Source organism: Mesoplodon densirostris, chromosome 6, assembly GCF_025265405.1.
Source record: "Mesoplodon densirostris isolate mMesDen1 chromosome 6, mMesDen1 primary haplotype, whole genome shotgun sequence".
Taxonomy (NCBI): Eukaryota; Metazoa; Chordata; class Mammalia; order Artiodactyla; family Ziphiidae; genus Mesoplodon; species Mesoplodon densirostris.
In genome coordinates this window covers 78,762,621-78,788,124 of record NC_082666.1, presented here as the reverse complement: position 1 = coordinate 78,788,124, position 25,504 = coordinate 78,762,621, and the positions used below count along the sequence as shown (strand labels likewise).

General features: G+C 39.0%; 2 protein-coding genes across 5 annotated transcripts in view; both read left to right on the top strand.

The window, feature by feature from the left end:
- Positions 1 to 25,504, top strand: part of TRPM3 (transient receptor potential cation channel subfamily M member 3) — an 832,457-nt gene that overhangs the window by 645,455 nt on the left and 161,498 nt on the right. For all 4 annotated transcript variants that reach the window (XM_060100866.1, XM_060100865.1, XM_060100863.1 and 1 more), the window contains exons 7-8: positions 2,964 to 3,138; positions 25,038 to 25,161. In XM_060100866.1, coding sequence (XP_059956849.1) covers positions 2,964 to 3,138; positions 25,038 to 25,161 — 299 coding nt within the window. The remainder of the gene's footprint in view (positions 1 to 2,963; positions 3,139 to 25,037; positions 25,162 to 25,504) is intronic.
- On the top strand, positions 22,540 to 24,028 carry LOC132491953 (eukaryotic translation initiation factor 3 subunit E-like). Its single transcript, XM_060101039.1, has one exon. The coding sequence runs from the start codon at positions 22,551 to 22,553 to the stop codon at positions 23,886 to 23,888; it is 1,338 nt and encodes a 445-aa protein (XP_059957022.1). The 5' UTR covers positions 22,540 to 22,550; the 3' UTR covers positions 23,889 to 24,028.

The following is a 25,504-nucleotide window of genomic DNA, read 5'->3' as shown; positions in this document are numbered from 1 at the left end:
AACTTTTGAAATGCATAGAAACATTTTTGTGACTGTCCTTATGAGCATTTTTTTTTCTGGGAAGAGGATCATTAGCTTTCATCAGATTCACAAAACTTTTCAAAGATTCTTGTCTCCAAAAAATAGGCTAAGAACCATTGCTTTAGGTCATTACCAATTATTTGATATCATTTTCTTTTCTCAGAAGAAAAGGTAATATGTGTGACGTGTGTGTGTGTGTGTGTGTGTGTGTGTGTTGACAAAAAGGCTTAATGTTACCATATATCCATATATTGGCAAGTTTAATTTACACAAAGCATATTTTTAGGCACGGCCTGATTCTCTACCACCTATAACTAAGAAAATCAAAAATGCTTTTGTTTTAGGCTATAAACGTTTTTCATTGTCTATAGAACAAATTTCCATGTATTATCACTAAAGGAAATGGGAGAGAATTTGGAGGCATAGATATGTTGGATATATTCAGTTTATGAAAAAATAGATGATATTTTGATACTTTACTCCATCCAATTTTTAGCCCTGGAATATATATCTGAATTAATGTAGTTCTTTCCATCATTTCAGTTAATTACAGCTTCATTCCAAATGTAGGAAATCTGACCATCTAAATGCTTCTGTATTTCTAGAGGTTATAACAATTTGATTTATTGACAAATATAACTGACAGCTTATTGCTCTCAAATCTTCCTATGAAAATTGATCCTTTGCACCTGTGTTTCCTCTCAAAGAGAGGAGAGTTTTCCAGCCATCTTGCCTATTGTCTGGTAGACTCTGGATCACTGGAACATTCTAGAAGATCCATTCTATGACTTCTTCCTTCATGAGTAGGTCACAGTTGGTCTGTGAGTAGGAGTAAAGATCCACTGATAGAATCAGTGCTCAAGAATCAGAATTTGGCCAAGGCCTCTCTTAGAAGATCCTAGAAATAGTCTAAATGATATCATTTGGTATAAAACAGTAGGTATAGCATATTGTCCCTTGACGTGAAACAATATGAGAACATGTGCTAAAGAAAAGCAAAGGGAAAAACTAAATAGCATAGTGTTTTGGAAATACCTTATAAAATCACTTTAAACATTTAAGTTTATGTTTAAACTTTAAACATAAAATACTTTATAAAATAACTTTCAATGTGCCTTGGAAAAGAGTCTCTTTTCCAAGGCACATTAGAACGTAAATCCATATAGGGGTGGGTATTTTTTATGTCAGAAAATTCTCCTCCGAAAGAAATGTGCTGTATTAACATTTCAAGTTAGCCCTTAATCTTTAACGTGCCTTTCAACAGGAATTTACTTAATCCTCATAAACAATAGCAGTGGGAAAGTGTCTCCTTCATAGACACCCCAACAGAGCTTTAAAGTGGCCTTTTGTCTGAGTCATTAGAGGTCAAAGGAGAACAGCATGACCTTTTACTTCCCTCTCCTTGGATTTGAAGGAGTAATTCTCAAAAACTCCCTGTTCTCAGAAAACTCTGATGGGGCTACAGGTCATCTCTCTCTCCCAATTCCTTCTGGGGAACAAAAAAAAATCTTGGCTTCTTGCCTTAATCAACAATTGTTATTTTCTTACATTTTTTAAATGTAGATTTAAAACAGCACTCTTTTTTTGTGTAACTGGCATTTTGGACCATTCTTTACAGATGAAAATCAAACCATGAAAAACACTGACTTATAAGAGATAAGGCCCTAGGAGACTGATGTACTTATACTTTAGAAGTAAAACAGGTCACACAAGTCTAATAAAATCTCTTACTAATGGAGCAAGAAATCAAACACCAAACTGTTATTTCTCATAGGGAAGCAGTTTCTAGATAAAAGATAAAACCATAACAGAAGGGGGAAGAGGAAGGAAGAACTGAGGTGATTAAGGGCTTTTTTCAGTTCATATTTACAGAAGTGGTACAGAATCTTGACTCTATTTTTTAAGATAACTGCTTTGTGTACCTTATAAAACCCTTTCATTTTTATGGCACTGCCCAATTTCCTAACTATTCTGAGAAGATAGAGTGAGAAAATACAATGTGGTACCAAATTGAGCAAAAAAACTTATTCAGTGAACGATAATACTTGAGATGTCACTTGAAAACTAATTTAATTTCTTTCTCATGTCTCTCATGGACATTTGTTTTTAATACTTCTCTTTACTCTGTTAGATTGAACATACATAAGTGTTGATGTTAGGGCAGTTTTTACTTGAAAATAGCAATGTCTATGGCTCAGCATAAATAGCTGAAATCCCTTAATTCAACTGAATTCAGAAAATGTTTGCCCATCATGTGCCTGGCACCTTCCTCAGTAGTGAAGGACACAATAACGGCAGAGGGCAGATGCCATATCTCCTGAGTAATTTATTATAACTATTCTAGTGTTAAGAATCCATAATCAAGCTTATCACCTATGGTCAGAAATAGATAGACCCCTAATTTTGCCACTAGTTGATTCAACAAGTTAAAATATGCCCCCAGCTGATTTTGGTAGTCTTTGATAAAAAGAACCATTTAGGCATTTTGTTAGCACTGTGATGACTTCAGGGAGGTGGCATTTTTTTAACTTCCCATTTTTCATATAGGAAACTGACCCTTGAATCCATATGAGACTTGCTTAAGATCCCATTTAGCTTCCAGTCTTTTGGCTGCTGGCCCAGCACTTCTTCTACTAACCAATTCCTTTCCCACCCTCCTCACTCTACGCCTCCCCTGTGAGGTATAGTCATCAGCGCTTTAAAACCCCAGCACCCTGGGAGTTGCGGGGAGGGGGCAGAGTTGAATGGACTCTCTAGTGGGAAAATTCTGCTAAAGGGTTTTCTGTACATTTTCGCTCTGTATGTTAGCCCTTCATATGTTGTTACCTCCCCCATGCTCAGTAATTTTAGTTTGTGCTTTTTGTTTCTCTTTTTGTTTCTTTGGTTTGCTGGCTTTGTGTTCTTTTCTCTTTTTTCCCTTTTCTTTTCCTTTTTTAATGCAGGAATCGGTCAAGGCGTTCCAGTGGTGGCACTCATTGTGGAAGGAGGACCCAATGTGATCTCAATTGTCTTGGAATACCTTCGAGATACCCCTCCTGTGCCAGTTGTTGTGTGTGATGGGAGTGGACGGGCATCCGACATCCTGGCATTTGGGCATAAATATTCAGAAGAAGGCGGGTAGGTAATTTTCCAGGCCCCAGAGTTGACCTGTGAGCGCTAAGCTTGTGTTCCAAGCTTGGAAGAGAGGGTGTGAGTTGATTAATCATTTGGCATGGGAAGGAGGTGGGGAAGAGCAGGGAAACATATTCTACATGTCGTATGAAGTGGGCAATTCCATGACAGCTCTACTAGTCCACACTGATGATAAAGAGAACTAGGGCTGGGCTCCCCTGGTGGTGCAGTGGTTGAGAGTCCGCCTGCCAATGCAGGGGACACGGATTCGTGCCCCGGTCCGGGAAGATCCCACATGCCGCGGAGTGGCTTGGGCCCGTGAGCCATGGCCGCTGAGCCTGCGCTTCCGGAGCCTGTACTCCGCAACGGGAGAGGCCACAGCAGTGAGAGGCCCGTGTACCGCAAAAAAAAAAAAAAAAAAAAAGAGAACTAGGGGGATGGAGGGGTCATAGGATGTGGTCTCCTTTCTGTTCTCTTCATTTTCCTTCTCTCTTGTCCTCCTCCCACTGAGGAGAAGCAGGAATTGGGTTTTAACACATGAAGCACAGCTAACCTGGACCATACAGTACAGGTTAGTAACTCGAGAGAAGCTAGGATGTGCAGCTTCCAGGCTTGACCTCCAAACACCACCTTCCCCAAGCTGCCATGTGTGTACAAATGCTAAATGTTTACAAAAGCATTTGGTGGCCTGTCCCATCAGATCCCTCTAGACTGGCTTGGAAAGTAGATGCTCTGCAATGGTAACCACTCTGTCCTGTGTAACCTGCTCTTGAACCCCTCACGCACTTCCCTTGGTCTAGCAACCCCCTGATGCTGCTCTCAACAGTCCAAAGTACCCAACCCCATGGAGGATTTCCTTTCATGGCCCTCTCCCCCAAATCTGAGATCCCCCTCAGTGAATCCTGAAGTGCAGGCGCTCATGCAGATGATTAGATCAGAGTAATTCATCTGAAGGTGTGAATGACTTTAAGGAAGAAAACTCAAGGGAGCAATTGAAGTTTTAAATAAGGAACTTTGTAACCTAATCAGTTCTCCTAACACATGAAAGTAGTGGGAGAAAGAAACCCCGAAGGAGTTGGGGGTCTTTTATTCATTCCTTTCATAAATATACAGTAAGTGTCTACTGGGTGCCAAGCACTAAGATATGAAAAAGAATAACAAGCTATTCCTACCCCAAAGAGTTCATAGCAAGTCTTGTAAGTAGACAAGCATATCATTATAATAATAGTAATGACAGGTGAGCTTGCCTACTCAGGCCACTCCCTCCTCCACCTCTCTCTCACCCAGCCTGACTTAAAATAGACTCGGTATGGCAGCTTAATACCCTCTCTGTCCCCAGTCCTCCTCTTGTCTTTGCCAGCAGCCCAGCACTCTGGGTGAGCCATTAAAACAGCACACTTCCCTGGTTAGTACACGAACTTAGACATGTGAAAGGAAGACGGTTGGAGACATAAGACTCTCAGCTTAACATTGCAAATATTGACAGTGACTTTAGGCCCTGTTAAAGCTTTTGATACTAAAAGAAAAAAAGCTAATTTTTGTACGCACCAAGTTGGAGTTTGCTTACTGGCAAATTCAGTGAAGTTACTGTTATCTTCTTCTTTAATAGTGAATGTCAGTCACATTTGCCTATGTGTCCACATGTCTATTACCAAAAAGAGTTAGAGATCCTCAACTATGCTTTGCTTTTAGCCATAGTTCTCATTGATTTAAATATAGCAATTGGTTCTTTATTCAGAAATAGGTTAGAGAATGTACACAGTTTTTAGCTTTGGTGCTTTTTTTTCTTTTTAGTGCTTGTAATTATTTTGCTGTATCCCTAAAAAGTAGATACAAGTTTGCACTCAGAATGCACATTTCGTTTTGAGAAACCTCAGCATTTCAGGTTTCCAGGTCTATATACAATGAAAGTCTGGACCTAGTGCTTGTTTTTTGTCATTTTCTTGGGTTGGGTACCTTGAAAAATATTAAAATCTCTGATAAGTTGCTTTTCCTGATTCTGTTTTAATATAGGAGAAATGTTATACATTTTAGAGCTGGGTAAGACTCTATATATTATTTAACCTAGGGGAGAGATACACAGAGAAATTAAATGCTTTCCCAAGGCCACACAGCCCATGATCCCAGGCCATTTCTGGTGTATTATAAAAATTCACTGAAATGTGTTTTGTGGTATGTGCCCTACTGTTTCTCATTTAGTACTTCAGTGATACTATCTTTTAAATATATAGGTGTATTTAAGCTGCCTTCAGTTTCCTCTTTCTGTTATAATTTTTTTATTCTGTATATTCAAAAAAAGGTAAAATCAATGCATTTCTGGTTACAAACCAACATCCAAGCTGATCAACTCTACATCATGTAGATTCTTTTCTTTCTCACACCCAGATCATCATACTTCAACTCCAAAATTAAGAGTCAAAAATACCATGTCCTTTCATGCGTGTAACTAGTGTGAAGATAGAGTTAAGATATAATTTTATATCTTTGGAATTATTAAAATTAAAACTTCAGTAATTTTCAGAAACATTTAGAAATGGTTATTAAGAATTAGAAGACTAAAAAGAGCATTATATTTGCCAGTCTACATATATATGTATATATTTTATTTTATTTATTTTTTTATTTTTTTTTCTTTTTGCGGTATGTGGGCCTCTCACTGTTGTGGCCTCTCCCATTGCGGAGCACAGGCTCCGGATGCGCAGGCCCAGCGGCCATGGCTCACGGGCCCAGCCGCTCCGCGGCATATGGGATCCTCCCAGACCGGGGCACGAACCCGTATCCCCTGCATCGGCAGGCGGACTCTTAACCACTGCGCCACCAGGGAGGCCCATATGTATATATTTTAAAGTTATGATTAAAATGTGCTCTGCTTCAGGAAAGCAGTTATAAATTTAACATGATAAAATGCATTCAGAATGTTTCTGTGTGCCATCTGAATAACTGCCAGAATTAATCATGTTTATTTACCTTGGTAAGAAATTGTCCAGCCACACATGTGCAGTCAATTTTAAAAATCATTAGTGTGCTTTATTATATGCTCCTGAAAAAAATGGCTCACCTGGACTTCATTCATCAAGAAGGATTTCTTCTTTGATTTTCAACAAAGTCCAACAGAGTTGAGACGTTTCACTGCAAATAAATATAAACACATAACTATATGTTCATATAAACAAATCTATATAAATAAATGTGTGTGCTCATACATATACTATTGAACATAGGAAACATACATACCCTGTTTATTAAACATGAATCAGGATTTGAAATCACTTATTTTTATTTTTCAGTTACTTTGGTAATTTAAATATGATTTTTTAAATTTTAAGTTCATTTATAGGTTGTTAAATAGTATAGGCCCAAGCACTATAAATTTTTATATTCAGCTGTAAAGCTCTTCAATTTATAATCCTAGAGGAGTGAATAGAATTTACACACTTTGTAGTTTTAACTTTTGTGAACTTGATATTTTGACTTTAAATTCCCTGTTATTAACTACCTTCCAAGAATATGAATTTGAAAGGGAATCGCTCTGGAAGCAAATTATCATTGGAAATACTGATTAACTTTTGTAGATGAGATTACGTGAGGTAGAAAAAGTCAGACTGTATCTCTCCCAATGCAAATGGGTTTGGATAGACTAGGAGACAATTGCAGTTAAATTCTTATTTTTATCTTTTCTCCCCATCTCTGTTCTGTGGACTATACTACCAGAAAGAAATGGTTAAACTTTGTTTTTTTCCTTATTGACATACTGGATTTTCTATTTCTCATCTGTCATAGTTTAGAATGAGTCACAAGTCACTTTCCCTCCCTAATTTCATTGCTTTAGAAATATTATCAAATATTATTTCTGAATCACAAATGACTCAACACTGCAGACATAAATAGATGAATGCTATCTAAGTAGCATTAGATTCAATTACCTCAGTTGTTAAATACTAGGATTCCCCTTTTTGCTGTGTTGACTAACCAAGATGACCAGCATTCCCCATAGGCAGGAGCACCTTTCCAGCTGTAGGTTTCTGAGTTGAAGTTGGAGATTACTTTGCTTGATAATTGTCAACCCAAGTCTCAGATTGCAGAGAAATGTGGTCTAGCCCCTCATTTATCAGTTTGTGAGCAATGACTCACAGATGAAACACATCAGCATGAAAAAGGCATCTGAATGCATGTGAGTCCTGAGATGATTACCCCCATTCATCCAAATTGTATTATCAATGCTTATGTTTATTTTGACAAGTTTGTCCCAGAAATAATCATCCGGATTTACCATTTTTAGATAACCCTAGGCAAGAAGCAGAACTTGCAGTAACAGAAAGCCTTAAAGTTTTCAGTAGTCATAACTCTTGGAAAGTTATTAATGGGGCAAACACCAATAGACTTCACATCCTTATGTGCCAGTGGAATTTGCATCAGGTATTGTGAAGAATAAATGAGCAATGGCTTGCTCTTGAATACGGGAGATAAATACTGTATTTGAAATAAAAGTCTGATTTGCCTGTTTAAAGGGAGCTTAATAGGGTCCCTGCATTTTTGGATTAGCTGAAATAAAGGCATAAATGGAACACAAAGTAGAAATGAAGAAGGAAAATTTTGCTGCATGGCTTCAGATTATATAACTGAATCCTACCAGAGATGTGACAAATTTGTTTCTCTCCAAATACACATCAAAATGACCAAGGACAGGAGAAAGTTACCAGAAAACTAGTCATTTTAGAACCCCAGGTGTAGACTGTATTCCCTAGGGCATATCATTCTTTGTGGTGGCCACTCTTTCCTTCTGCTGCTCGAGAGATTTCCAGCTAAAGCTGAAGGATGCCACAGGCCTATCATTTGTCTCTGTAAGATCTGCTGAAAGTAATTGATCTCGATGGTTTGTATTCCAGCATGATTTAGACATAATGGGAATGTCAAGTGAGAAGGAAGGATACCAATAGCAGAAAAAAGAATCAATCTGAATAGGATTGAAGGAAAGCTGGTAAAGGGACAAATTATATGAGACAGTATGGTGTTTTGTGTGGTGGTGTGTGTGTATAGATAGATATTATTAAACTGAATTTATATATACTCAAATTCAGTGTAATGAAATTAATTGATATATTAATTTAATACTATAAAATTTAATTTTATATAATTAAGTATATATACTTATATATAAATGATAATATGTGTATGTATGTGTATGTTTAAATTTTAAGTGAAAACTTAAAAGTAGGACTGATAACCTCACTTTTCAAATCAATCAATCACCAGGTATTTTTTGAATGCTTGTTTTAGGCCTTTCCTGGAGAGGTACAATCTCATTTGAACTAATATAATAGAAAATAATTTTCAACTAGATGTTAGTTACTGAATTCTAAAAGGCAGAAAGAGGCAGAGGTTGGAGTAGATGGAGAAAGTTTCATAAAGAGAGTATTATTGCGATTTTTCCCTCTGTGGAATATATAAAGATATAGTTATATGGATACTTATGTCATTGTATGCAAATTCCACAAGGGTAGAGTAGCTTCATTTATTTAGGAAAGTGCAAAATAAAATAAATATTTTTGCCTTAGAGTTTTCTATTTGATCCCTCCATGTGTGCCAACATGGGGAGAATGAAGCATTGACTTAAAAAAAAAAATCTAGATAGTTCGTGGAGGAAAGTACCAGTGAAAACTTTTATTGATATAAATTGGCCGATAAGTTCTCTACACTGATTAAATTTACTTTAGAATTGCTCAACTCCAAGTTGGGAAAATGTGGTCTTGAACATAAAGAACAAACATGAGAAAAACACAGAGCTGGGTAATCCATTACTGTAAAGAAATCCTTTTTAGGGAACCACTGCCCAGAACTTTTAGATAGCCCATCAATGCAAGTGCAGACTTCAAAGGTACCAGTTGTGTTCCCCTGAGATTTGCTTCGCTAACTCTTGGCCACTTGTTATATAGAAAACGTTCAAAATAAGCATGTGGGGCCTCCCTGGTGGCGCAGTGGTTGAGAGTCCGCCTGCCGATGCAGGGGACACGGGTTCGTGCCCCGATCCTGGAGGATCCCACATGCCGCGGAGCGGCTGGGCCCGCGAGCCATGGCCGCGGGGCCTGTGTGTCCGGAGCCTGTGCTCCGCAACGGGAGAGGCCACAGCAGTGAGAGGCCCGCGTACAGCAAAAAAAAAAAAAAAAAAAAAAAAATAAACATGTGGTTATCACATTTCAGCATGCCTGAGAATCACCTGGAGAGTGAAAGAAAAAGTCCCCTAAGCATCCTGATTCAGTGTAGCTGGGCTGGGGTGCAGGAAACTGTATTTGAAACCAAAACCCCAGGTGATTCCAGTAAGAGTGGTCCATGGACCACACTTTCAGAAACTTTTTAAAAATTTATTTCATTGAAGTATAGTTGACTAACAATGTTGTGTTAATTTCTGCTGTACAGCAAAGTGATTCGGTTATACATATGTATATACATTCTTTTTCATATTCTTCTCCATTATGGCTTATTACAGGGTACTGAATATAGTTCCCTGTGCTATACAGTAGGACCTTGTTGTTTATCCATCCTATATATAATAATTTGCATCTGCTAATCCCAAACTCCCAGTCCATCCCTCCCCCATCCCCCCCCCTTGGCAACCACAAGTCTGTTCTCTATATCTGTGAGGCTGCAGAAGCTCTTTTAAAGTTTATAAAAATTAAATTTCTCTTTATATTTCTCTGCTGTTTCCAAAAACAGCTTCTTCACTTTCTATGCCTCATGTGCATTCTACTCACACAAGTCATTGCATTGTTACCACAAGCACTTTGTACTCTCTGCCAAACTTTGTCTTTGGAACCCAGTTGACTTGAAAAGTGTATTTAGCATGAATCTCCTCATTTCTTTCTTTATCACAGCTGTTCTTGGTTCCAAACATCTGTCAGACTTGAAAATTCTTCCCTTGAAGAGCAAGCTATAGCTCTTCATACAGCATAAAAATATGCATTTAGACAGGACTGGGAGACTTCTCTGTTAGTATTTTTATTTCTATGGATTTCTTAAAGCTATCCAGCTCACCTCCCTATTTCTCTTGAAAATTATTTTCTGAGTAGTTCAAAAGGTATGAACAATTTAAAAAGAGAAAGAAAAAAGGATGAGAAAAGCAATAGTACTTAAAAGTGAAGTAATGCTAGTTGGTTGTGAATGATGGCTCTCAGCTGTTTGAGAAGCCACTGACAGTCACTGGGCCCATTAACTCCAGCATTAGAAGGTATTACCTCACTTTCCTTTAACTTGACGATTGCAATGGATAACCATTTTAGAGTCCCAATTTCCCACTTGCCTCTAGTATTGATTTTCACTTCTTTAAAGCCCCTGGACCCCTTCTCAAATGAAATCTCTGGTACAAGTGCCATTTATAAAACAGACAAGACACAGGTTTACTCTGTTGAAGCTGGGATAGAAGGCCTAGACCACTGGTTCTCAATTTTTACCTTGCGTCAGAATTACCCAGAGGGCTTCTTAGAGTCTGCATGCCACAACTAAAAAAGATCCAGCATGCAGCACAGAAGATCCCTGGTGCTGCAACTAAGACCTGGTGCAGCCAAAAAAGATTAAAAAACCATTAGCATTAAAAAAAAACTACCCAGGGGGCTTCTTAAAACGAATTGCCGGGCCCCACCACAGATTTTCTAATTCAGTAAGTCTGGTTGGGGCCAGGTGATTTGCATTTCAAAGGAGCACCCAGGAGATATGGGTACTGTTGGCCCAGGGTCCATACTTTGAGAACCACTGGCTTAGCCTCCTTCTCTCCACCTGGTTCTCACCCACTAAAGCAGTTCTGAAGCAGCTCTGGAGCTCATCCTCAAAATTCCAGGGGCTTCTTTGTAGAACCCAGTTGAAGACCATTAGTCTACAGGTTAAGTCCACATTCATTTACTTAAACTCAAGACTCTTTGCATTCTGGCCCCAGCGTCTCTCTAGGACCATCTCAATGAAGCTTCCATTTACCCGAAACCCAGCTGAACTGTCCCCCTGCACTGCTCTCCAAGCACAGCATGCTGCCATAGGCCTCTCTGCCTTAGCATGAGATGTCCATGTACATTTCTTTACCCACTTAATTTCTAGGAAATTTTTCTTTCTGAAGTCCAGTGCATAGTTTCTCTCTCATGAGGGCTTAAAAACCCACAAATACATTTAAAACTTATCTGGGTGAGGTGCAGATAATAAGCTCTCCTGGTATTTAATCCCTCTACCTTAGGGGAAATGAATTCTGAATCAACCTGGCTGACATTAGAACCTGCAGCTGCTAAAAATACAGTGTATTAACATCTCACCCAGTGATCATTAATAATAGATAATGTTTGGGATGTTCTTAATGGATTTCCCTCAGATTCGCATGCAATTCTCAGATGTTGATTATGAGCCACAGGATTTATGAAGACTATTTACAGCAGTAACTACCTGCTTACAAAAGCTTCTTCATCCAGAGAAACACTAAAGATGCATTAAAGTAGGACTCCAAGGTTAACTCAAGTTTGTACTTCTGAAAAGTACAAACTAGAAAAGTCTCCATTCAGTTTCAATAAAGCCTGTCCTTTATTGTCCTAATTGTTGGACAACCATCCTAGAGTTAATATACATGTTCATTGTGTTTTCTGGGTTTATTTAATGTAAATGAAGTGTCCGTCCATGAGCAGTGACCCCCTAAAGGTCTTAAGTAAGCAATAAAGAATCGGTTCTTCTAACTCCATGGAAACCACAATTCAGTGTCTTAGAGACAGGCCTAAAATTTGGAGCTCTTTGACCCTATGATCTTATTGGTTTTCACCATTTGACAGTATAGTTGAGATTTATTATCTTTGGTAGAGGGATGATGAGTTTTCATCTTTTTTTTTTAAATTTTTATTTATTTATTATTTATGGCTGTGTTGGGTCTTCGTTTCTGTGCGAGGGCTTTCTCTAGCAAGTGGGGGCCACTCTTCATCACGGTGCGCGGACCTCTCACTATCGCGGCCTCTCTTGTTGTGGAGCACAGGCTCCAGACGTGCAGGCTCAGTCACGGGCCTAGTTGTTCCGCGGCACGTGGGATCTTCCCGTACCGGAGCACGAACCGGTGTCCCCTGCATCGGCAGGCGGACTGTCAACCACTGCGCCACCAGGGAAGCCCCTTCATCTTGAGTGTCAACAATAATCAACCAGTAGTGGCTTCCTAGGATGATGTGTTGAGAGTGATTCTGAGGCCACATCTGGACTCCGGAAAGATTACTGTGATAGATTAGCAATGATGCAAAGAAGGAAATTTAGGGCCTCCCTGGTGGCGCAGTGGTTGAGAGTCCGCCTGCCGATGCAGGGGATACGGGTTCGTGCCCCGATCTGGGAGGATCCCATATGCCGCGGAGCGGCTGGGCCCGTGAGCCATGGCCGCTGGGCCTGCGCATCCGGAGCCTGTGCTCCGCAACGGGAGAGGCCACAACAGTGAGAGGCCCGCATACCGCAAAAAGGAAAAAAAAAAAAACAAAGAAGGAAATTTATAGTCAAAATACCATGGATGTCTATTCTTATTCTTGAATAAAAACAAAATCTTTTAGCTAGCCTGCGTATATGCTACCAGGCACGCATCAAGCAGCACATTGAATTATGAAACCAGGGGAAAAATAAGAACCTTATCTGCCTAAAAGATACTTAGGAAATACTCAGGTTTTTTTATCAACACTGTGAAGCACATCAGTCTTTAAATTATCTGATGATATAAGCCTTTTCACACAAGCATAATGCATAGGGTATGAGGGACAAGAAGCTCTTTATTGTGGGGTGATGCTGTTTGGAGCAGGACTGAGGGACAAAGTGCAATCGCCAATGGATAATGTATTAGAAAAAAGAATAACTTTTTCAAAAAGCTAGGAACTAATTCATCACAGAATACATACAAAAATAGAGAAAATTATATTTGCCCCAGCATCTCATAGAGTAAGATATAGGGTTAGAAGGAATACTTTGACAAATGACTTTGAAAGAGAAGTGATATTTACCACTCCCTTTTCCTCCACACCCCTGACCCTCCCCCCAATGGCATACTTGAGGAGTTGAAATTACTATTTTTTAAAGCTTCTACATGCAAGAGCCTGATCTAGACACTTTATTTCATAAATGCTGTGAGGTAGCTATGATAATTATCTCAATTTTATAAATGAGGAAATTGAGTAGAGAAAGGTTAGGAAAGTTCAGTATCGCACAGCTAGAGAGTGGTCTGCCTAGGAAGGTTAGGGCTGGAACCTCTGCTTTTAGCAGCTGCACCATGTTGCCTCCTAGGAAAATGGGCCCCAGCAGCTGCAGGAGGTTTACTTGCCCCAGAGCTGAGTTACTCCGAGCAACAGAGGAAGCTGCAACCAGCTTCTATCTTCTCCTTCTTGTTTCATATGCTGGTTAACTTCTCCTTTGAATTAAATGTTGGACCAACGTTTAAAGCATGTCAGTTGAAGAGGTGCCAGTGTTTTTGCCTGCCCAAGGAGCCTACACATCTCAGTCCAGCTCTGATTCTGTCTCTCATACAGGGCCTAAAACAACAAAAGTTTGATTATTCCTCTTGCCTGGCTATGTGCAGTGTTCACTGATGGGATTTCACTTGGAATGAAATCATAGGATGTGTTTTCCTTACAGTTTTGGCAGCAGAGAAGCTACCTGGCCATGTGACAGTCCCCATATCCTCTGGCAACAATTCAATTTCTACTCTTGGGCACATTCATAACCAAAGGCAAAGAGAAGAATAGGAATTGGAGAGATGCAGCCAACGCTGTTCAGGATTTCTCACCTTAATTTGCTGCTAGTCCCTGACTAAGGTTGAGGATTTGGCACCTCTGCCTCAAGAGCAGCGCTATCCAATAGAACTTTCTGTGATGATGGATATGTTCTATATCTCTGCCGTCCAATCAGATAGGCACTGAGCTCTTGAACTGTGGCTAGAGTGACTAAGGAATTGAATTTTAAATTTTATTTAATTGTAACAAATTTAAATTTGAATCGCCACATGTGGCTAATAGCTCGCACAGCTCTGGCATTTCTGTAATGGGATTCTACCACACTAGGAACCCTTGAATGTCTGACAGATTTCCAATGTTATTAGAAATTGTTGCCTTCATTTTTAAATTACATTCTTTCATCCAACCAACATTATGTACTGAGTCATTCAATATTTTTGGACACCTGCCATGTTCCAGGCACTATTCTAGATGTGGGCAAAAACACACCTGTGAGCCAAATAGACAAACATTTCTTCTGTTGTGGAGCTTACATTTTAAATTTTAGCACAGTTAGATAGATAATAAGTAATATACATAATAAATAAGCCTGTAGAACATTTTAGAAGGTGATATACTATGGGGAAAAGGAGAAGGGTGAGGGGAATCAAGATAAGGAGGTAGAGGAAAAGTCTCTGTCTACAGCACGTCCATGAACACTGAGAGAAGGAGTACATAAGTAATATAACATGTAGTCCATGCATCCAAGGAGTTAGAGTTTGTTAGAATTTTCTTAGATTAATCTGTCTTTCTTAATGAAATGCCAAATACAAGATGCACAGCACAAAGCTTGTCTTACAACAGGTGTTAACTGCCTCTCTTAGCACCACCCTCAACCTTACCTCACCACCTACCTTCTGTTTCCTTTTGTATGTGTATCTAAGCCTTCTGTTTTACTATATCTGGCTCAGGATTGTAGAGTGGGTTTTAAAAAGTAGATAGATATTAGATAGGTAGGTAGGTAGATAGATAATAGGTAGGTAGGTAGGAAGGTAAGTAGAAAGAAAGGAATGTAAGACACATCACTCTATGGTTAGTGGTAGGTGAAATTTGCCAGAGAGCAGACTGTACCATCAAGGTATGTGCATCTTGCCCAGTTACAAGCAGCTTCTCTAAGATCCTTCTAACTACCTCACATTGCTAGATGGAAACCCTCAGGAAAAGCCCAGGTGAACAACTTTTCTAGGCCAGATGCTCAAACAAGATCAGAGGTACTACTTCTAACATGTCTTAGCTAATAAAGGCCATTTGTACCTGGAGCTGATCCTCAGTAAAACTTGGGCAAAGTAGTTGGTCACTTTTCTACATTCTATTCACATCTTCCCCAACTTTCTATCCAACTAGTGCTTCCTGAAAAACATCAACATCAGTCAATTATAGCTAAGTAGTTTTAACATGAAATATCACATTAGGCCTTCTAATTGTTGAGCAAAATTGTTGTTTGCCTTTTAATTAATTTTAAAAGGAACTTGGGGCATCTGCTAAGTTAAGGGAGTAACTCTGAGAAAGTAGTGGATCCTTGAAATCAGATTACTCAGTCTTCTCACATATAAGATATATAACATCCTGTCTCAGGAATAAAACAGAAGAAATCTCCTCTTGTATCCAATCGTTTACACGAATCACTAACTTTACTACACTGAGCTGAGCCTATGTATTTAGGTTAGTATAATTCATTGTCAAAGATTATTCCTTCTTATTCTCTTGTTCTCTAAGCCCAGCTCTGATGCTTTCAGCTATGTAATCTTTAGCAAGTCAGTTTACCTGTTCAGGCTTCAGATTCTTCATCTGTAAAGTGGTGGTTCTAAAGTTGTATCATTCCTTTATCCTGAACTTCAAATTCCTCAATAGAATTTTCGGATTAGCACTTTTCCTAGAACACACAGACTCTAGAAATATCAAAATATAAGCTTCAGGAGGAGGTCATACTCAAGTAACAGTTCTGATACTAACAGCAGTTTGACTTCAAGATGACATAAAATTATCTAGAGTAGTGGTTTTAGGGTATCTTAGCATCACTTGTTTGTTTTTACATGACATTGATGAACATAATACAAGAGCTAATGAACTCTCTTCATTGATACCCTTCTAAGCGGTTTTGAATTATAGCCTTGGGCTTCCCTGGTAGCGCAGTGGTTAGGAATCCACCTGCCAGTGCAGGGGACACGGGTTCGAGCCCTGGTCCAGGAAGATCCCACATTGCCACGGAGCAACTAAGCCTGTGCGCCACAACTACTGAGCCTGCGCTCTAGAAACTGCAAGCCACAAATACTGAGCCCACATGCCACAACTACTGAAGCCTGCGTGCCTAGAGCCCGTGCTCCACAACAAGAGAAGCCACCACAATGAGAAGCCCACACACCGCAACGAAGAGTAGCCCCTGCTTGCCACACCTAGGGAAAGCCCACGTGCAACAACGAAGACCTGACACAGCCAAAAAAATAAATAAAATAAGATAAAATTAATTTAAAACAATTATAACCTTTTCCATCCCATTCACAGACCTGCTCTGTCCAACTTTTATAGAAATGCTGCAGTTTTTCCCTCCTCCATAGAATTGGTCTCCTCCAGCTAATTTGCATATTCAATACCTTGCTTCAGCCCTGAGCTGGGCACATCATTGGGATTCCCTGCAGGTGCAAAAGCCCCTGGGGTATTTCATAATAAGAAAAAGCTGCTTATTATTGAACACCTACTACGTACCAAGAACAGTGCTAGGTGCTTTCTATACCTTATCTTTTTCCAACTACATCAACCTACAAAGACATTCTACCCCCTTTCAACAGATAAGGAGATGGAGGCTTAAAGAGATTGAATAACCTGCCTCAGGTCCCTCAACTAGTAAATGAAAGAACTGGATTCCAGCCAAAGGCACCATATCATAGTGCTTTAATTATAACATTCCATCTTCTATAGAAGATTGCAAAACTGACCTCACCTCTTCTATGTATGACATGGAATTAGTTGAAAAAATGTAGATGTATGTTGAGTTGATCTTTTTAATTTTAGTTTATTTTATTGTAGTATAGTTGCTTTACAGTTTGTTTTAATTTCTACTGTACTGCAAAGTGATTTAGTTATATATATATAATCATTCTTTTTCATATTCTTTTCCATTATAGTTTATCACAGTGAGTTGATTTTTATGTGATATAATTACTTCCATAAAAAAACACCAAGATCTATGTGAAGGAATTATCTTGATATCACTGAAATCCTTAAAAGTCTTTAAACAGTTATTGAGCACTTTTATGGGCAAGACATTGCCCTAAGCATTATGGGGGAGACACAGTGAATATGCATCTCCTCCTGATGAGCTACAAAGCAATTCAAAAGGGGAAAACAGTCTCCAGAAGTAGAACCAAATATAGATTATTGAGTTTGGTGGCCAATTCATTTCTAAATACCCTTTGAGTTTAAAGAAAAACTAGAATATTTCTTAGAGATGGATCTAATTGAATGAAAAACGATCAAGAAAATCAGATTGTTGGGGGGTGAGGGGCAAAACCCTATGCCACTTCTCTCATTCTCCCAAATAGGTTTGAAGTCCATCCCAGCATGAGGAGCAAAGGGGAATGGGGAAGACCACCTGGTTATCTGCCACAGAGTAGCTAATGAGTAGGCAGCTACACTTTCACTCAGTCAATCCACAGATATGCTTCTAGAACCAACAATGAACTATGTACTCTTCTAGAGCTTAGGTACAGGAAGTGTGAAGATGCATTCACTCCTTCAAGGAGTTCATAATCTACTGGAGGGAGACATACATGTAAATAAATAATTCCCATACAGTATAATCATAGTAGTAATTAATATGTATCCAGTGCTATGGGAACATCAAGAGAGTAGTAATCAGAGACTTTCACACAGGAGGTGGACTTGGAGCTGAATTATGAATGATGAGCCTGAGTGACGGGATCAGATGTAGAGAGTATTGCAAGCAGCAGGTACAGCAAGTTCAAGGGCATAGAAGCATGCAAGAGTCTGGTGTGTTTGGGCGATAATAGCATTTTATAGAATATGTGTGAGAGAGTTGCAGGGGATGAGCCTAGCTGGGAGAGAGGCCATGATAAGCCTTAAATGCCATATGCAAGTTGAGGTGTTATCTTGCTAGTGATGGGAAGCTATTGCAGGGTTTTAAGAAGGATATGATAGACTCTTATTTGCCTTGTAAGAGAACCATTCAATCAACACCATGGAGAATATAGTAGAGGACATAGAGAAGAAACCAATTAGTGATCTGTTGGTACCATTTGCATGAGTCACCTCTGCCTGAATTCTTGGCCCACAAAATTATCAACGCAATAAATAACTACTGTTTTACATTCCTAAGGTTGGGGTGTGTTACCTGTTAATAAATGACCAGAATATGTTGACACACAATCCTGTGAGTTCCTTGAGGCTAGGACTGAATAGTGTTCATCTCTCTACCTCTAGCATAGTGCCTGGCACATAGTAAGCACAATATTGTTTGTTGAATGAATGAGTGAATGAATGTTTAGGTGCTGCCTGCATGGGATGTTTGCAAAGCTCCATTATAATTAAACCTCCAAATCTAAGTATCTCTCTGTCTCAAATGTAAGAAAGAATGGTGATCTCTGACCTCTCTGAAGTCAGAAAGTTATTTCTCCGACTGCATACCTGGCGAGCCCAGTGGTATAAGGATTGGAGTGTCTTATACCGCTGGGGTCTCCAGGTATGCAGAGCACTGTTGATCCCAGGGGAGAGCTCTGCATTATACATAGAGGCCCTGGCCACTGGTTGTGCTACTTGATAAGAAGGGCTGGTCAGTGACGCTTTCCTAAGGAGCATTGTAGGACTGAGCTCTAATAATAGCAAACGTTTACATAGGACTTGCTGTGTGTCAGGCACTTTTCTAAGCATTTTGCAAAGACTAATCCATTTAACATTCACAAGTCTATAAGTACTATTATAATTCCTATTTTACATATACAAAAAATATGACTTGGAAATACTAAGTAATTTGCACAAGATCACACAGCTAGAAGTGACAGTTGAACTCCAGACATCCTGGCCCTGGTGACCATGATGGTTTTATTCATGATGCTCTCCTGCCTCTCTGGGAGGAATCATGCTGTTACTTATGACCTCAGCCATTTGGGAAGAACTGGTAACTTTTACTAAAGAAGAAAGAGAAGGAGAAAGGGAAGAGAAAAAAAGAAAAATACCAGTCTCTGACCTTAGACATGTAAACTTTCTGTGCTCTAATGTTGTACTTAGTACTTTGCTTTGGTTTCAAGCAAATGATAAAATTTCTTTTTTTTAGACCATTAGAGATTCCATGGGAAATGATGTTTTGTAAGTACCAAACAGTGGTATTATTAACAGTTGTTTTTATTTATACAAGTAAAATTTTCTCACATTGTATCTAAATAGGTTAAGAGGGAGTGTCTGTGGGGGCATAAGAAGGGCTCCTCTCCTCAAAAGCCATTAGCCTAAGCCTAGCTGTTTGAGTCCCAATGAATTCTGAATGCGTTTTCCAATCTTTAAATCTAGGAACAAAACTCTGATATTGCAGATAAATTCATTTTGAGAAAAATATGTACATGTGGGTTGAATTGCCAACATTTGAACAGAATATTAGTAGCAAACTGTGGCACGTTTTGGTTACTCTGAGCACTGGATGAACGCTGACCTATTTCAGATAACTCTGTGACTCATCTGAAAAGCTTCAGATCACAAGTACAGCATTTAAATGGAGACACAAATGCTGTAGTGTAGAGATTTTCCTCACTTCAATGACTACACTTCCTTATCAGAAAACCTTCTAATTTGAAGTGTACCAAAAATAGCATTGGTACATATGGAACCACAAATTAACAGTTTCCATAAATAGGCACCCCTTTGTCAAAGACCCAATTCTAAAACTAAAATTTTACATAATACTATGACCATGTTTTGGTGTCAAGAAATTTTCAGTCACTATTCTAGTGCCATAAAAAGAAATCTAAAATGAGCTTATTTCTATTTTTTGCTCATGATTAAATATAACAGTCAAGATTTTTAAATCATTCCAGTGTTGTGCAGAAAAAAATATGCGTAGAGCTAGGAAAGTAATAATTTCAAGAAAGTAGGCCTTCCAGTATCATAAGGAGTATAGCCACAAAATAAGAAAGGTGCGGTGGAGAAGACAGTAAGAATTTGTGCCAAATGGAAATCATCTAGGTCAGCATAGAAAATACTTGTGGAAAATTAGAAGCAAATGTAATCTTCAGGGTACTAAATGCACTTTGTCGTCCTCATTTACCAGTTTACCCTTATGTTCTCCAAACGTGTCTGATTTCCTTCAGATGTTTTCTATGTAACTAAAAGGAAACGCAATTTCCTACAACAAATACACGCAAATGTCTACCTCCAGTGCAGATGAGTAGGAAAGTGAAAGGCATATTTATAGATTACAATCAGGAAAAGCAACACCATGGAAGGAAGGCTGAATTCAATGGACCCAACTGAAGCACTGAGATGATCAAGCTTTGTGACTTTGCACACATCACTTCACCTCTTTGGGCCACAGTGTCCTCTTCTGCAAAATGGAATTAATACCTGCTTTTCTCACAGATTGTTATGAAGAGCAAATAAGATTATCTCTGTGAAGCCCATTGTGTGTCATAAACATTGCTGCACTATGAACACATCAAACCATTATACAGTATCTTTTTAAAAACAATATTATTAAACTCTCTGCAAAGAGTATGGGACCTAAAACCTGTCATTTCTCTGTCAAAAGGGGGGTTTTGTAAGTGTTTGTGAGCTGTGAAAGGCAAAGAAGCATCAAAAATGAAATTTTCCTCTTGATGCAATCAGAAGGACAGAAAAAGAAGTAAACCAGGAATAACAGTTATTTAATGTTTAATGAGTATAACCTAATGCTTTGAAAGGACCAAATCACCTCTGTTGCACCTAAATTCATCTCAGCTCCAGCAGTGACAGTTTTCCTACACTCTGGAAAACACCAACCTAGAGAATTCTTGTACTTCTAGAAGTAGAATCCATGGTTTTTGTTGCTAAATGATTTAACCAAAGCCACTATTTCAGTCAGTTGCAAAATTGGACTAAAAAGTATAAGATGCTTAGTGTCTTTCAGCTCTCCTAGCCACTGAAGCCCACAATCAGCTAAGCTGTACATCATTTCTGAATTTTTACAAAGTGACAGACTGGGTACAAGTGACGACAGATCCCTCAAACAGTTAATGACCTCAGGGAACTGGGATTTCATTACAGATGTTTGACAATAGAAAACAAATTTTGAGTTGTTGTCAAAATTAAACACCTGCAGATGAGTGATTGGATCTATCAAGTGGCTAATCAGGAGAGTCTTTTCTGTTGTTAACCATGTACAACATTTATGTACACTTGATATTGCAAAAACCTCTAGACTGTCAAGTAGACACATGCCCAGGTATGAGTGCTCATGTCTTGACTCTTACAGAAAATTAATTGGCAACGCAAATGTAATCATGTTACTCTCCAACTTAAATCCTTCAATGGTTCTCCTTGCCTGGGGGATAAAATCCAAAATCTCTGACACCGTCTTGAAAATTTCCCATGATCTTGCCCTTGCTTACCCCTTCTGCAGCCTCATCTTGTTCCATTCTTTCTTTTGCTCTCTGTGCTCTAGCCATACTGGCCTTCTTTATTTTCAACAAACTAGTCCTATTCATGCTGTTCTGTTTGCCAAATATGCTCTTACCTAGCCCCCTGCCCCACCCCCATCCCACCCCCCTTCAAGTGCTAATGCTCCTCCATTCTTCAAGTCTCAGATAAAAGAGCACTTCCTCAAAGAAGTCTGCCCTGAACCCCTTAGATTAGATTGTATTCAGCTGCCACAAGCTTCTCTACTTCTTGACCACTGTAAATTATAGTTGAATTGCTGGATCCTGTCTTTCTACTCCACTGGTGTGTAAGTCCATTGAAGGCTGTGAGTGTGTATATCTCATCTATCCCTGTAGCCCTGGCATGCACCACAGTGTCTGGCACTAAACAGACATCACTAAGCAATTGTTGAATGAATGAATGAATGAATGGTTTCAGAGTGGTTCACAACTAAGAGTACAGAGTCCTACAGAATCATTCAGTAATCTTGAGAGGATTTGGTATCATTTTTCAACTTTATCTGGATCATTCTCTTTTTCTGAATGTATATGCTCATGATATAAATCTTCCTGGGGGGGCCAAAAGGGTAACCCAATCCTCCATCAAGATGAGTGACATTCCAGGATCCTTGGTATAATTCTGTCATGGGGAGTGCACCTGCCTCAAAGTAGGGCCACCATAATATCTGGCCTCGTGGGTCTGGGTGAATCTTCACACAATCCTGGGGCACAGCAGGTCAGTGATATGAAGACATTCTCAAGCCTCTCATCTTGCTTTCTTTTAAGAAACAAATAAAGGAAATTTTATAATTTTCTGCTCAAGTAGCCACAGTGATGAAGAGAGGCAGTGGTGTATTGCAAGGTGTAATACGAGGCAGTGTGGTGTAGTGGAAAGAGCACTGGACAAGGAATCAGAAGAACTAGGTTCTGGTTTTGACTGTGCCACTTGTTTTCTGAGTGACCTTAAGCGTCTGGCTCTTCCTGGCTAAAACATCCTTCCCTTTTGAATTGGACAGATCTCTTGTCTATCAAATTTCTGGCTCTTTTCCTTGGCAAGATGGCGGAGTACGACTTGACTACTCGCATCGCGCACTTTTTGGATCGGCATCTAGTCTTTCCGCTGCTTGAGTTTCTCTCCGTAAAGGAGATATATAATGAAAAAGAATTGTTACAAGGGAAGTTGGATCTTCTTAGTGATACCAACATGGTAGACTTTGCTATGGATGTATACAAAAACCTTTATTCTGATGATATTCCTCATGCTTTGAGAGAAAAAAGAACCACCGTTGTTGCACAACTGAAACAGCTTCAGGCAGAAACTGAACCTATTGTGAAGATGTTTGAAGATCCAGAAACTACAAGGCAAATGCAGTCAACCAGGGATGGTCGGATGCTGTTTGACTACCTCACAGACAAGCATGGTTTTAGGCAGGAATATTTAGATACACTCTACAGGTATGCAAAATTCCAATATGAATGTGGAAATTACTCTGGAGCAGCAGAATATCTTTACTTCTTTAGAGTATTGGTTCCAGCAACAGATAGAAATGCTTTGAGTTCACTCTGGGGAAAACTGGCCTCTGAAATCTTAATGCAGAATTGGGATGCAGCCATGGAAGACCTTACACGGCTAAAAGAGACCATAGATAATAATTCTGTGAGTTCTCCACTTCAGTCTCTTCAGCAGCGAACATGGCTCATTCATTGGTCTCTGTTTGTTTTCTTCAATCACCCTAAAGGGCGCGATAACATTATTGATCTCTTCCTTTACCAGCCACAGTACCTTAATGCAATTCAGACAATGTGTCCACATATTCTCCGCTATTTGACCACAGCAGTCATAACAAACAAAGATGTCCGAAAACGCCGGCAAGTGCTAAAAGATCTGGTCAAAGTTATTCAACAGGAGTCTTACACATATAAAGACCCAATTACAGAGTTTGTTGAATGCTTATATGTTAACTTTGACTTTGATGGGGCTCAGAAAAAACTAAGGGAATGTGAATCAGTGCTAGTGAATGATTTCTTCTTGGTGGCTTGTCTTGAGGATTTCATTGAAAACGCCCGTCTCTTCATATTTGAGACTTTTTGTCGCATCCATCAATGTATCAGCATTAACATGTTGGCAGATAAACTGAACATGACTCCAGAAGAAGCTGAAAGGTGGATTGTAAATTTGATTAGAAATGCAAGACTGGATGCCAAGATTGATTCTAAATTAGGTCATGTGGTTATGGGTAACAATGCAGTCTCACCCTATCAGCAAGTGATTGAAAAGACCAAAAGCCTTTCATTTAGAAGCCAGATGTTGGCGATGAATATTGAGAAGAAACTTAATCAGAATAGTAGATCAGAGGCTCCTAACTGGGCAACTCAGGACTCTGGCTTCTACTGAAGAACTGTACAGAAAAAATGAAAAAACTATAAAAGAAAGGTGAAATAATAAAACCATTATACAAAGGTGAAACATTTTATAAACAATTAACATATTTAGCATAAATTTTGGAGAATTTGAATAAAATTGGCTATGTTTCATTTATGTCATTATAAAAAAAAAAAAATTTCTGTAGGCACCAAATGAGATAATAATTATAGTATACTATTTTATCTAGGAGTTGTTGGTGCTTCATATGTGAAGGCAATTTGTAAACTGTAAAGTACTAGGCAAATTATGATAATTTTGTCTCTAGTCCTTAAGAGAAGTTTTATCTTCCTGATTTTGAATAGTATCTATTAATACAAAGTGAATTTTCATTCCTGCTATTTGATGGCTGATAGAGATAGACCAGTTCTCACCAGGCTAGTGGTAAAGGAGTTAAAATTAATTGTGATTCGTCCATATGCAAGAGATAATTGAGCTTTAACTTGATATGATGCACCTTCCTTGTTTTAATTCACTCCTCTATAATACGAAAACTGTCTTTAAATAAAGTAGTCAATGTAATACCTCTTTATGGGTCAGACTCTTGTTGGCAAACAACACAGCAAAAGTTCAACATAAATAGTGAGGACCTGAATTGTGGGCCATATCAGCTACTACCTTCACGGAATGATCTTAGAGGAAACATAAGTCCTGTTTCTCCTCATTGATACTCAGAAATCCCTTACTGAGACAAAATTTTACTTTCCACAGTTAGACATGAAGGTGAAATTTAAATCTGCTTCAAATAAGTAATATATTAATAGTAAATTTTTACCAAGATGCAAAGGATTAATTGAAGGTATTTTTTTGATAACAGCACTTGAGCAAGAGGGCATTAGACATATGCCATATAAAAGAAAAAAGAGAGAGCCAAAAAAGAACTAAATCCATCTTCTTCCTTTACTCATTTAGGTACTGAGATGTTGAAATGGATTTATTTTTAAATGTACTTTTTAAAAAAAATTATCACAATCAAAATAACTGCTATAGAAAAAAAATATGGGAAGAAATAACTCCTATCTAAAGTAAATCCTCATAATGCTTTCTCGTGTTCTATATTTATCAGAAATATGTACTAAATAGGAGCTGAGTTAACCCGCTTTCAACATTTTTTCACTGCAGACTTATAAACGAATCTTTGAGAGACCAGCTATTGGTGACCATCCAGAAGACTTTCACATACACTCGAACCCAAGCTCAGCACCTGTTCATCATCCTCATGGAGTGCATGAAGAAGAAGGAATTGGTAGGTAACAGTGTGTCCGTGGGTGGCAGAGACCTCCCCACATTCCCTCTGTCTGTTTAACCATTTTCTTGAGTCACACACACACTGTTTCTCCTTTCTGGCCAAGCTCACAACCATCCTCAGCCTCCACTGGCCCCTGTAGCTTCCTCCTTTCAGTAGCTAAGAAACTTTTCTGCCTGGATCTAATGAAGTGTGGGCAGCAGGGTTCTAGCATCACTTGCTACTGAAGCTCACCTGAATGCTCCGATTGCCTCAACCCAATGAGGTGAAGAGAGAACATGGGTTTCCTCTTGGAAAATGCTTCAGTTGATACTCTGTTAGGTTTGGAGTTTCACTTGACTTG